Raw genomic sequence first — 14920 nt, 5'->3', positions numbered from 1 at the left:
AATCAGTACACCTCTGGTTGCTGCTGCACACAAAGTTGATCAAGAAACTGACAGACTCCATGAATGGAAGGCTTGTGACAGTTATTGAAAAGAAGGGTGGCTATATTGGTCACTGATTTTTTTTTGAAATGTCGGAAATTTTTATTTGTAAATTTTGAGTTGTTTTATTATTCTCACTTTAACAGATGAAAATAAACAAGTGAGATGGGAAAATGTTTGTTTTTTTATTTAGTTGCAGAATAATTCTACATACTAATAGTTGCCTAATAAAAGCAAAACATATATATATTCTCGTTAGAAAGACAAAACCTCACTTTTACTTTCGTAAACATTCAGGTTTAGGTTCTTTAACATTTTGGATTGACCGAGAGCACTGTAGTTGTTCAATAATAAAATTAATCCTCAAAAATACAACTTGCCTAAAATTTTTGCACACAGTGTAACCGTTATTTACCGTATAACCGTTTTGTAAATGACTGCTGCATCATTATCTAATGACTTATATATATCTTGTGAATCTCTTTTTCGGAATTTTCTTTTTAGGGCGCGAAAAACAACCAAAAACCGATAGTGTCGTGGAGCAACAGCTGGTATCATGTCCCACACATTCTCCACCATCTGTCAAATATGTCATCAGGACAGAACAAGATGTAAGTGTGGATGATTCAAGGCATGTGCTGTCCATGGCTGTTCGACAGGAAAACACAGCAGATAAGAATATTGCTAATCCAACATTAGAATCACATCAGTAAAGATACTTTTTAGTTTTCCTTTGTTTGCTTCTAGGAGTTGTTTGACTCAGTAGTTCTCTGCTGGTGTGAATGCTATAGACCTGTATCCAGTTACTGCTCCATTTTGACTGTAATCACAGGGTGGTTGGACTAGGTCAGAGAGGTTTTTTCAACGCAGCACTATGCACCATTTATATAGCATCACTTCTCATTTGTGAGAATTTGCTGCTTTGCTGAAACTAGTTCTCCTCAACATACCGTTTTTCGATTTTTTTTCTGAAGATTCTAAAAATATAAACAAATTAACATGAATCTTAAGATACATTCATCATAAATATGAAGAGTAAAATGTTGTATAAAGTCTAACAGTGTGCATTTCCGTGCGTTGCATAACCCCCGTCCTTTACGGATAAATTGAAGCGAGCACATAGAGAATCTATATATAAATCCACATTAATTGTTAGACACCAGAGAGCGGCAGATTCAGAAATAAATCCGGTTTTAAGCGTGAAGCTTGAGAGGCTGAAGTATAAACTCCAGAACACAAAAGTGTCTCACAAAAAACTGACAGTGATGGGAATACTGTTGGAAAATCAGCATTTGGAACACTCAACAGAAGCTTAATGTGTAATCCTTGGGTTATTTTTCACTTGAAAAGGGAGACTTATGACTTATTTTGGCCTCAAACTGTTTTTTAACCTCATACTGTATTTGTTTTATCGGTTTGCATCATGGAGCCTAGATGCACAAGCAGTGTTTTAGGACGATATAGAACCAGACAAAAAAAAAATATATATTCTCTGAAGATTTTTCTCCAGTTGTAATGTCTTATTTCTAATTTGTCAGTTATATTATCATTTGGAAGGTTGATGTCAAGCTAAAAATTCCTCTTTGTCTCTGTGGTGTCGAGTAGCTTGAACACATCCGTATTCATCCGTACTTGCAGGCCAATCCACAGACAAGGCACAGGGGTATGCTTAAAAAGATTCGAACCATACTGTTACTTATAGAAGCGCTTTCATATTTTTGCTCCATCTATCTCATCAAATCCTGTATCAGTATGATCTGGAGTTTAAAATTAAATCTCTTCCAATGTCAGAAAAAAGTGGGTTTAGATATGTTTGACGATAGTCTACAATGTTGTGTACTGTAGGAGCCCCTTAGGCTTTGTGTTCCTGTTCCTTTATGAGTCACCTCAGAACAGAAATCATGACTATTTATATTTAATATACCGAATACATTTTGTTTCAAATTTTAGTACAACTATAACTAACACATTTTTTTTCTTAATCAAAGTATATATGTCGAACCACACACTCAACATTGAAATGCGAGGGGAGACCAATGGCCTCATCACAGGCAAAATGCAGACGAAAGTCCCAGGGGATTGGTTGAAATTAATTATGATTTATGAGCAAATTAAAACAAAGTTTAACCATGAAGTCATTGTTAAAGCTGTGCTAGTTTATCCATGAACCTCTTAACGCTATGGGTGTTACATAAACAATTGGTGTTAATATTCGGCATGAGCATACATTTCAAAGTGTCCTCAACATGAGAGCAGACTGCTGGTGGGATGTGACTGCAGAGGAGCTAAAACATGTCATCAGAGTGACGCTGCCGTTGGTTTCAAAGGAATGATGCAGCCCGGGGACTATTTTTACTGTGGCAAACCCTGCAGAGCTACACACTGTACCATGCAGGCAAACTCAAGCAGAAGTAAACGGAGCTGATGTCAGTAAAGCAGTGGCACCTTGACAGATAAGGTGTGTGCGTTGCGTTGAGTGTTAAAACCACTCCTTTCTGCTCAGCTGTTAAATCTATTGGGCCAATTATTGTGTTGAATTCTGCCCTTGAAGTGAGAATTGTTAAGCAAGATAATCATGGTTTTGATTTATCAAATACATGTTAGTTAACTTAAAAAACAATAGCATTCTACAGCACCTTGATATCCCATCAGTTCTCCACAGTGGGGGGAGTTGACAGTGACTTGAAAAGCAGGAATAACTTTCCAGGAAGATATATATAAAGGGCTTTTCATACTTTGCCTGAAATAGAAAAAATCACTCAATAATAACACACTATAGTAGGATGATTCTGAAAAGCAATTGCTCTAAAGTGAATGGCGCATTATATGCTAACCATCACTTTCACTTTCAGAAGAACTAAGTTAACTTCAACCCCTTCCATTCCGAGCTAAATTGCACATGGCTGCGAGCGGACACGCACAGGTCATCATGGTCTACTCAAAAGAATCCCAGTGCTGCCTTTCCAAATAAGTCCGGTGTCGGGTTAGGTCATGGGCCCCAGTGGGTGGTATGCTCTCCCTCCTGCTGCATTTCCATCCTCTATCTCAGGATGGTGTCTTCTTGGTGCCAAGGTGCAGACCAGCACAAATAATGGTGAAGGGCTGAAGGTGCGGCCACACTAGACGTGTTATGCGCGTAAAAGGTGTATAATATCATACATTTTTCCATAGGGAACCATTGGTTTAGGTGCGTAGATGGCGCGTAGATGCGTTACACGCACTAAAGCAACACTTTAGGCGCGTTAGCCACGTATATACGCACCTAACGCGCCTACGAGCAGAGTTTTAAAAATTTAACTTTTTACGCTCCTACGCGTGACGCTTAGCGGGGTTGGCCAATCAGCGTTGAGCTTGACCCGACGTCACATACATTGGCACGGTCGCAGAATAGTGTACACAGAGGTTGAGAAACACCGAGGAGGAAAATGTATTGCGGGCGGCCGGTGCGGGCGGCCGGTGCTGACAGCCGCTCGGGAATAGAAGACGTGGGGAAAGTAAACCAGGAGAATGGACTTCCTGGTTAATTCAGTGAATATGTGCAGCTGTGCTTTAGCCGATAAACCAAACTGGCGCTAAGCCAGATAGCATTAGTTAACTCACCTGGTTGTGTGCGGGGGCGGCTAGCGCCTCAATATTATGAACCCAAACATGACGGCTATGTCCGGGGAACTTTCACGACAAGTACAGCGAAGCACCGGTGTTTATATCTACGCCAGCCACGGTCCCCTGTCACAGCCAGGTAGGGTAATCTTGGCTACTTGCCTTTATTTTGTGCCGCCGTGTACACAATGCTGCTGTAACTGTGTTTGTTATGTAGCTGCCTTGCTGTTTGTATGAATTTCCGAGCGGCGTGAATATGCAATGCTGTTTTAATGCTAGGCTATTTGTGCTGTTCAGTTGCTGTTTATTTGTCTTTTGGCACAGTTGTTGGCCGTGTTGTTGTTGTTCTTTTTGTGGGGACATGCACACTGTTGTGTTGGGTCGGGTCTGATCGCAGCCATGGTTGATTAGGGGAAATAAATTATCGGGAGGGAGACTATAGGCGCTATACTCGCGTAGAACCATTTTTGACACAAAATTATCAAGCAACATTTTAGCTGCGTTACGCGTGTAGTGTGGCCGCGTCTTAATAATGGCCTGCTATAGGATCAATACAACAGAGCTTTACAGACGGGTCAGAGAGGGGGTGGGTGGAGATGCTAACCTCTGCACCGTTCTCTCACTCTCACCACTGTAGCCTTTATTGAGCCGCTTGCGTGTGGTGGTGATACTTTGATCGATTGAGAAAAAGGAGACAACAGACAAACATAATGGCCAAAGCAACAACCTTTGCACACACCCTGCGTTCATTTTTTCTTCCAATTTTTTTGAAAGGAAATGGCTTGCTAAGGGAAAATTGTGGGCTTGTTAGTCTTTGTGGCTGTCCTCTTGCCATTATGAGACAGCAGGCAGACGGGTTGAAGGGATGAATTAATTTGCAGTTCGGGTGTTAGCAATTAACGGCCGTTTTGTCCTCGGGCTGTTCTCGGCGGAAATAAATGGCATGGTTAAAAAATGTAGCAAGGGAAACATGCTATTACACGTATATAATAGCTAATTGTACTGTACGTGTAGTCCGAGTGCAGCAGGGCGGTTACTGCGGTACCATTATAATGCAAGTGAACGACTCATCAACAGGTTAATACAAAATGACTGACTATGTTAAAGGCTTGGATCAATATTTAATTAAAAAAAAATTGTAAGCAAATATAAGAAATAAAAGGTTATGGCAGATCAGAAAAAAAACACTGTATTTCAGCTGTGAAAGCACAGACACTTGGTAAATATGGCATTTTTCACAATGGGTCATATGCAGTTCAGCCACAGTGTTTTGGTTAAGGTCAAGCTTTTGTCAAGTGTGTGACAGGGTGTGGGTGTCAAGCATTTAGACTGACAGTGAGTGAACCCTACTCTGCTTTCTGTTATAGTTTAGCCTTAAGGAGGAACCCTACCAGGAACTTGATTGTTTTGGTTTCATGGTCAGTTCTTCAATGCCCTTTAATTCATTTTAATAGGGGGACAAAAATCAAATTACGTCAGCTGAACCAGACTCCTAACAAACAGTGAGTTAAGAGGGCAAAAGGAGCTGCCGACAGACCAGAGTTAATGTCATGCTCCAAACGCTTGTTTATTCTGTCTGTCTGACATGTGGATCTGGCAGATTCTTCAGAGAGCGATAGGTCAAAGGACAGACAAAGGCAGGGGGCTACTCACGTTGAATTTGATGATGTCGTATATCAAATAACGGGGGACGGGCTGACCGTTCACCTTGTCGATGATCATCTCCTGCAGAGATAAAGACAAGAGTCGGGTCGAGAGAGGGATTGGGGGGAAAGAAAGAGACCCATGGTTAGTGAGATGAAGACTTATGATTGAGTGCGGGGATGTACAAAAATAATATACATGGAAAAGTCCTTCATCTGTGCAGTCTGAACGTCATTGCATATAGGAAGTGGCTCGTTTTTGAAAGTGGTTATGCAACAAACAGTGGGACACCAGGGGTTAGTGAGTGCACTTCAGGGGATGTGTGTTCAGAGAGGGACGCCTGCGGCAAAGGGAGGGAAAGCAAGGGATTGAGGAGGTTGGTGTGTGTGTGTGTGTGTGTGTGTGTGTGTGTGTGTGTGTGTGTGTGTGTGTGTGTGTGTGTGTGTGTGTGTGTGTGTGTGTGTGTGTGTGTGTGTGTGTGTGTGTGTGTGTGTGTGTGTGTGTGTGTGTGTGTGTGTGTGTGTGTGTGTGTGTGTGTGTGTGTGTGTGTGTGTGTGTGTGTGTGAGTGAGTGAGTGCGTGCGTGCGTGCGTGCGTGCTTGCTGGTGGGGTCTCTAGAATAAGGACTAGGGGCAGAAATAGACATAGACATAGCACTCAGCATTCATTATGCAAAGCTCTCGATTTGAGAGTCAGGTGCAGCGGTGGTACAGGACACCTAAATGACACATGATGATTAGAGTTCCAAGAACAGTAGCAGCAGGGCCGTGCAATATAGTGAGTGACAGCAGAGACATGAGCTAGCAAAAACGTCACCACGGCAGAAGTGAAATCCTGGTGTCAATTTGGGAGTGAAGCACTATACATTTAGATAACTACATCCACCCAGTATTTTTTCCCCTCATAAATTATTCAGACGACTCACTGTGGTAGACGGCTGTAACTGACCGGAAACAGAGGAGCAGGTAACGGAGCCAATTAAAGATCAGGCGATTGTTCAGTTTGGCTTCATCTCAACTCCAGGGATGTATTGCCTTTTGGTCGGGCCAGATTGAGCTTCTTGTAAATATTGTAATTGCTGGAGCAACTGATGAACGCACCATTTTAAATTGTATTACCTTCACAAAGTGGACTCCAGACAGGATTTTCCTATCCATTGGGCCTGTCTGTACGGAGGACCGTTAAGCCACTACTGTTCCATCTGTACTGAATGTTGCTAAGCTCCAGCCTTTCCAGCTGATAAAAAATGTATTAAATGTATCAAAATGTATTAAAAAATAAACTAAAATAATAATAAAAAATAATATCTAATAATTTTTTTGCCCTAATGTCTATCTTTAATTGTGGCTCCCAGAGGATTCAGCCCGTGTTCAGTCAACCAATGGTCGAGGAGGGGCGTCTGGTTAAGGCTTTCACAGTCAACCACCACAATGAACTACAATTGTGCAAGACAACTGTGAGTGAAGGTAACATGTCCCTGCTTTCTTCATTAAACAGGCATGCAAACTCATGAGCCATGAAAAAGGTGAGAAGCCCGAAAACAAACAACGGTAGGGGGGTCTGGGGGCATCCCCCCAGAAGATTTTTTTTGTGATTTGAACATTTAAGAGAAGCAATTGGGTGTATTCTGGTGAAGAGAATTAAGGACAAAAAAAAACGTTGTCAGATGAATAGTAAAATGAGCAAAACAAGTTAGTCAGCCAACCTTCTTGACGTTTCCAATACAAAGTGTGTAGGTAGCCTATTTACCAAGAAAAACGGTTAAAAATGCTGGCAAAACCAGCTTTAAATAAGACAGAAAATAACATGGAGCCTCAAATCAATCACTTACAATAAACTAACTATTTATATTGTGGCAAACAGGATTTGCCTTATCTTTGTTACACAACCATCAATATAACACATAAGAATACACTCTGTCACCATAGTTAATCTCGTGTTCACGCACACACACACACACACACCTCAGTCGTGCGCAGGAACATAATGGTACAAAATGAGACGATAGTGGAGGAAGCAGGTGAGTGTGTTGTTTCGGCGCTGATCTGCTAAAATCACTACATGCACGGCCAGAACACCACGCACCATTCAAAAACCGTGAAAACAGCAATAGACAAAAGCACATTATTAACTTGAGGTGACACGTTAATCTGCAGTGACAATCCGCCAACTGCGGCTGTTAATCAGCGCGAGCATAAAGCAATAATGGATTGGATTTATATAGCGCTTTTCAAGGCACTCAAAGACGCTTTACAGGGTTCCAGGTTCCATTCATTCACACACAGTCATACCGGTGGTGGTAAACTACCATAGTAGCCACAGCTGCCCTGGGGCAGACTGACGGAAGCGTGGCTGCCATTTAGCGCCTACGGCCCCTCCGACCACCACCTCAAACATACAGCAGTCATACACATTCACACGCAATGCAAATGGCTGTAAAACAACGGTTGGCAAACTCCGTGAATTTATTTAAAAAGTGATTCACATAAACCGAGTAGGCACTAGGGTTGCCACCTTGGATTTAGGAAAAAAAGGGACACTTGATGTTTGGGGCGGAGGGCTCGGCCATTATTAGGCTACCAGTTCAGACTGACCAGTGTAATGACCTATAATAACCATAAACACCTACAGTGCTTTTTACAGTAGGATATATAAGGAGACTGAGGTGGGAACCCTGGACCTTGTAGGGTGGTCTGGGGGAATGCTCCCCCGGAAGAAAAAAATGCAACCTTTTAAAGTAAAATTCATCAATCTGGTGCACTTTGAGAAGAAAATTGCATGCAACCAGGCCCAGGGGCCCAAGGGCTCAGGGGGGCCCTAAGCCAGAAATACTGATATTAACTTTACATGTCGCATTGTCAAAGAGCTCAGTCACTCATGTCAATAACAGGGTCCAAAAAGGTATTGCCTAAAATAAGGAAATAAATCATCATGGGCCCCTCAACTAGTAGGTGAATAATAGAAAAGAGTCTGGGCCCATGGGCCCATTATCTCATAATCCGTATATGAACCAAATGGTTTCCACAATCTTTTTTTCTATTTTCGCCAGGAGCATGCACAAGCATTATTTATTAAAAAAAATAAAATAAAAAATAAAAAAGTGGGGGGCCCAACACTGGGTCTTGAAACGGGCCCCGAGATCGTTGAGACCACCCCTGCCCGCTTGTAGTGTCGCCTGACAACGGAACGCTGCACTTTCTCTCTGCCCGGCCCCGCTCGCCTCTCCATTGAGAATGCATTAGTTGGCGCAATTGTGTCCCGGGAGAGATTTATTTTTTCCACTGTTTCTGATTGGCCAAATGACCTTCAAAGCTCATATGATAGGAGTTCCGTCAATCATAGTTAGTCACTATGGTCAATCCATGCTCCACACACACACACACACACACACACACACACACACGCACAAAACTTACTAAGATTTGAAAAAAACTTTTTCCTTCGGGTTCGAAAAATTACGTACATGGGACTTTTTTGACCCCATGTACGTCATCACGTCGCCGCAAAGCCGGTCACGCTCTTCACAGGTCCATGGCTGGTCCATGAGCTACTACTGTTATACCATCCCTCCAAGGATGTTATTTCGGGGGTTAACACCCTTAACTTCTACCGGCAGTGTGTATGCATCATCTCGCTTGTATTTATTTAAATATTTTCTCAACAGATCTCCACGAATCACATAGATGGCCAATTTTGTTTCCAAAACGCCGAAAGGTGACGAGTTTGCATGCCTGATTAAAGATTCAGAAAATAACCTCCAAAACACATTTCATGTCATGTATTTGTAATGCTAACATTTGCTAGCAATGTTATTATTCTAGACTTTGTGGGCTAACATCCCAGAACGAGGGCATGTGCATGTTGTCTCCTCATTGCAAACAAAACAACGATCCACTCGACAACTCAAAACATTGCTCTAAAGTGCTTTTAACAACACAGGGTTCCTCTAACTAATGAAATCTTACTGTTCGTGTCACTCTATTTTTCACCATAAAATTTTTTTTTAAACAGCCCAGTAGAGTGGCAGATTTTTTATTTTGGCCCCTACATAAAGCAGTAATTTGAAGAAGAGCAGCTGACAGCACCAGTAGTGGCGGGTGGTAAATGGTTACATTTATCTAGTAGAGAGTTTATCCAAGAACGCTTTACACGGTTTCTGGATCTCATTCAGCCAGAAATGCACACGCTCACACACAGATGGCAAACTATAATGCAGGAGGCTCGCCAACCAAGTTTAGGGTTCAGTGTCTTGCCCAAGGACACATCGACATGTTGCACTGCAAGTAACCATCATCATTAAGGAGCATTACTATGCATTTCCCCGATGGCCGACCTGATTTGTTTCATATCTTATTGGACATTAAGGACCAAACATCCATATTAATTTGCCTATGGCTGCAGACTGGTAGAATGAGAGTCATGCATAGCACTTCATGAGGGGTTCGAGGGAAGAAATGATGTCATTCGAGGAGGCTGCCCTCATTATGCATTTGGTGCACTGAACCGTTGTACAGACATACAGCGGTGGATGAACACATTAACGTGACACTGACCAGAGGGAACCACAAGGAATTCAATCTACACTGTGCACTATTCTTATACTTGAACTCCAGTCGAAGTTAAGCTAATTAATAATAAAAAACTGACTACAAAACAGCATGTAAAAAGGCAAAGACCAGTGCCTTTGGGCTAAAGATTACACATATCAGACAACACAACTGGGTTCATGCTGGGCTCACAGCATCACAGCCTCTACAGTATGTACTGAGAGCCAGAAGCATCAACAGAGGAATAAAAAAAAAACAAAGCTTGTAGCAATCTGAACGCGCATCCTTCAAAACAGCACTAATACACCGCAATTAGACGTCCCGCCTGGGTGAGAGGAAACGAGATTCTCCGCATCAATCAACAACTGTTAAGCCAAGAGGAAGCACAAACCTGATTTACATAAAATTGCTACACTCTTGACAAAAAAAAGACCAGGGGCAAAACAAAAAACAATCACAGCCGACTTATCGGTCATCTAAAGCCCAGGAATACCAAACACAAACACTGCCAGACATTTATGATCAAAACCAAATGAATGAACGTGCGGTTATTTCCTTTGCCTGTGTTTGTGGTTCGGGAGCGTGTTAATGACTCATTCCTGTTCTCCTGCTGGTGGGACCTGCGTGACCTAGACAGCACAAACATGTCAATAACAGTCTGGGTCTGAGAATAAAGGCCGGAAGAGAAGTCAGCGACCCCCAGCTGCAACGCTGGGAGATACAACACAATACTGTGCAGTACAGAGAGGCACAATGACAGGTAAACTGTGGAACAATTCATCAGCTATTTCTCCAGGACATGGATGATCATTTTCTTGTTAGCCGACTTCAACAGGCCCTTGGATCAAACAGGGAACATGTAGTTCTTTCACAACTGTTGTCGATTATCTGCCAGACTGAGCAGCAGGGGACATGATGGGAACATGACATGGTTAGGAGATGGGAGGGAGAATGCAATTTCAAGTCAAGTGAAAAAAAAACTTATGGTATTTTTTTTTTCCAGGGAGAAACAAAAGAAGTGAAAAGTATTATTTAGAAGAATGACTCACCCCGTCCAATAGAGTATTCGCTAAGTGGACCCGTGGATCCTTCCGGAAGGGAAACTCTAGATTTGCTATGTGGAAGATGGAGTTGTCTCTGTCGACCATGAATACTTCATTTTTACCGTTGATCAACATCATGTACCTGCGGGAAAGAGACGAGGAACTGTTATACAAGTTGAAATAACAAGGTAGAACATTGTTTCTGTGCGGGAAAATTTGGGACAGCTATGAACAAGCATTATCACCAGCTAGCTTATCTTTTAGTACTGAATTCAATAAAAATGTATTTAAAAAATTTTGTTAGTACTGTATGTTCACCATCGACTGACCACTATTGGCTATGAGATCAATTATTAGCATGTCACGGACGACACTGGCTATGGGTTTGATAATGTTCTTTTTGTTAATTTGTTTTAATTGATATAATGGACACATTAAAATTGGAATTAAAAACTGAAAGTGGCACTACCGTCTTTCTGCTATAATAATAATAATAAGTTGGATGTCAGTCATTATGTATTATGTATATATATTTTCAGAACTGTGTAGGTGTGGTTTTATTAGATTGGACAGTGACAACAAACTAACCAACCAACTGCCATTGGCTTGATCCTGATTGGGGCACAGAAGTATGTGACCTGAGGTTTTTTCTAACTGAGCCTTGTCCACTTCAAACCAGTGAGCGCAGCTGAGAGGGAAAAAATAACAGAATAACAAAAACTGTTTGGCAGAAACGTGTGCGTTCATGTGGGACCCCATTACTCAGAGAGGAGCTCATTGAGAAAATATGTTTTCAAGGCATTTAAATTAATAATCATGACAGAGTTTGTATTCCTTGTTGTTTTTACATTAAAACACTTAAACATTAAAGAAAGGGTTGAATAATCACGCATGAACTGTGTTTTTACAAGCTACAAAAACATAGCCTATACGTACACATTTGGTTTTAATGTGACCCTCACTTACGGATCATAGCGTCCTATGGAGAGTCTCCCCAATGTTATGTTAAAGTGTAACTGCACCCTTTTACTTGTTTTTTGAGATAGAAGCTGAATTAAATGACTATGTTGTTAAAGGCCTACTTCACCGGTTTGAATATGAAGGTGTATTGAATTCTGAGATCCTATGTAGTATAAATGTGCAAAAAAAATTAAAATCGGTTCATCCTAGCCTGAGAAAAGGCAGAAAGAGTGTTTTTTTTAACCCTATATTTCTCTTTCTCGTGACATCACAGAAAGAGAAATATAGGGTTAAAAAAAAAACGTACTTTGTAAATATTACTGTGATGTCACAGTAAAAGACATCACGGCTCATGGCTGGTCCATGAGCTACTACTGTTATACCATCCCTCCAAGGATGTTATTTCGGGGGTTAACACCCTTAACTTCTACCGGCAGTGTGTCTGCATCATCTCGCTTGTGCGCGCACGCACGCACGCACACACGCACACACACACAGACACACACGGACTCGTTCATTACTTCACTTGATTGACACACGCTACCGCTCGCTCTCCTCGCTCACACACACACACACACACACACACTGAAGCTCACTCACTTGCGCTATTCTGTCTCCAACACTACGATAGACACCCGCCAAAAATTTAGAATAAGAAAAGTCCTCCACTCAGACGACCCATCTGTGTGGCATATGAGCTCACTGTGTAGCGACAATGCCGTTAGACTTTGTGTCACTCCATTTTTAAAGGAAGTCATGTAATTCAGATCTTCCTGAGTGACAGCTAGCAGCTAGCCCCCTCCTTCAAAGACACCGAGAAATAATGCTCAGCGTACTGATATACAAGCGGACAGAAAACAAAAGGAGGCGACACATGTTATAAAAATGACTGTTACATATTCCCCCGTTTATAATACGGCTGTCCTCAGCCGTACACAGCAGAAGAAGCAACCTAACTAAACTTAACGTTTCACAATACATTACTACTCAGTAGAAAGTTAGCCATTATATTCAGAGGGCAAGAAATAATGCTCAGCATACTGATATACAAGCGGACAGAAAACAAAAGGAGGCAACACCTAGTGGCGCTACATGTTATAAAACTGACTGTTACAATATCAAGATGCTGATTAGACAGCATGAATATTGCACAGTTGTTCTTAGAGTGGCCACAATGAAATGTGTGCAATAATCATGCTGTTTAATCAGCATCTTGATATGCCACACCTGCCACAGGCCACAATCAACAACCTGGTCAACTCTATGCGAAGGAGATGTGCTGCACTGCGTGCGGAAAATGATGGTCACACCAGATACTGTAATGCCACCAGAACACCAGAATGTCTAAATGAGAACAGAAAAAGAGTATCCGGTCTCGATGGGATTTACCTGTATAAATACCGGTTAAAAAAATTAAAATAAAATAAAAACTGACTGGTTTTCTGACCCCCCAGTCCCCCTCCAATAAAGCAAAACTGCACATTTCAGAGTGGCCTTTTATTGTGGCCACTTTAAGGCTCACCTGTGCAATAATCATGCTGTCTAATCAGCATCTTGATATGCCAAACCTGTGAGGTGGGATGGATTATTTATAAGGAGAAGTGCTCACTAACACAGATGTAGAGACAGATTTGTGAACAATATTTGAGAGAGATGGTTATTCCATGTATTTAGAAAAAGTTTTTGATTTTTGAGTTAAGCGCATGAAAAATGGGAGCAAAAACTAAATTTTGCGTTTCAGTGAAAACAGTATATACAGCCTACAGCCTCATGATCTAAAACGATATTGAACAACCCATCTGGACAGTAGTCATCCAAATCATTTGAAACCTAATTATGATTTCAACCAATCACTCTTCTCTGCATGAGCTCAATTTGCCTAATATGTGGCATATGATGCAATGTTTCAGTCTGATGGGGCTCAATTAAACTATTTTGGAGGAGTTATTAGTATGAGGTCAGATTGTTTATTTGGTCTTACATTTAGAAAAGCCATCATTATACAAATGGGAATAAAATGAAGCCTCTGCATAGTCAAATCCAGCATCATCGAATTATTAGTAATTCTTAACAGCAAAATAAACAGGATTGTTGATAAAACACTATAGTCCATAATACAATCCAGACAAGCACGAGTGCAAGCAAAGCCTTTATACCAAATGTTAATTGTTTAAATCAACGCAGTCGGCCGATTACAGAGTTGGCAGACATTATTGGCAATTTCAAAGGAGAGACGGCAAACAGACAACGTCCTTGATCCTCCCTTCTGTTGGTTCCCAAAGACTAGCTGAAGAAGATGGGCCACGCCCAAACACACAGGCAGCATTGTTGCCTTTGTGTTATCCTCCAGAATAGCCTTACACTGTTACAGTGTGCACTACTAGCTAACACTAACACTGTCATTTACTGGGATTCACCCATCGGTTATTCCGAAAATGACATGGTTTTTCAAAATACAATTGTTATTTCCATATGAATGTTTTTGGATATACTGACTGTCAGTATGCAGAACTGTAGGGCAATTGCACATCAGCAGTATTTCTTACACGGCAGGATTCATATGTGACAAAATGACTTGACCTTTAAATATCTGACAGACAGCCTTCAACTTTAAGACTAAGGCATGGGACACACATGCTGCATCTACTGCGTGTCTGCGTCTGACCTTTTTTTTCGGCGACCATGTTAACACACTACAGCGGCTACACATTCAACCTCTGACGTGCTGCCGTAGCCGTCGGCAGCCTCTGTGTGCCTCATTGCCTTCTTTTTTTTTAAAGGCAATGAGGCACACAGATAACTGCCGAAACTAAATATTAAAATCATATACATCATAAAATGACATGAAAAAACTTCATATTAATGGGAATTATATATGGATAAGACAGGGCTTTCAGAAGCAGCGCTGCAGCAGCAGCAGCTGAGACGTTCTATGTGTGGCCGAAAACAACAAAGAGAGACGCAGCAGTAACAGACGCGCTCCAGAGGTAGACACAGGATGTGTGTCCCAGGTCTAAGCTTGTCCGCATGCTTCAGGCTCTTAAGAAGAAAGAGAGGTTGTACTCATTTAAAGTCAGCAGTCACACAA

At 41.6% G+C, this 14920-nt stretch overlaps 1 protein-coding gene across 1 annotated transcript in view; it reads right to left on the bottom strand.

Annotated features, from left to right (window-relative positions):
- Positions 1 to 14920, bottom strand: part of rngtt (RNA guanylyltransferase and 5'-phosphatase) — an 87491-nt gene that overhangs the window by 48249 nt on the left and 24322 nt on the right. The window contains exons 9-10 of the mRNA XM_080048379.1: positions 10879 to 11014; positions 5293 to 5364 (exon numbers count right to left, since the gene is read on the bottom strand). Coding sequence (XP_079904505.1) covers positions 5293 to 5364; positions 10879 to 11014 — 208 coding nt within the window. The remainder of the gene's footprint in view (positions 1 to 5292; positions 5365 to 10878; positions 11015 to 14920) is intronic.

Source organism: Ammodytes marinus, assembly GCF_949987685.1.
Source record: "Ammodytes marinus genome assembly, chromosome: 19".
NCBI lineage: Eukaryota > Metazoa > Chordata > Actinopteri > Uranoscopiformes > Ammodytidae > Ammodytes > Ammodytes marinus.
This window is presented reverse-complemented; position numbering and strand designations above follow the sequence as displayed.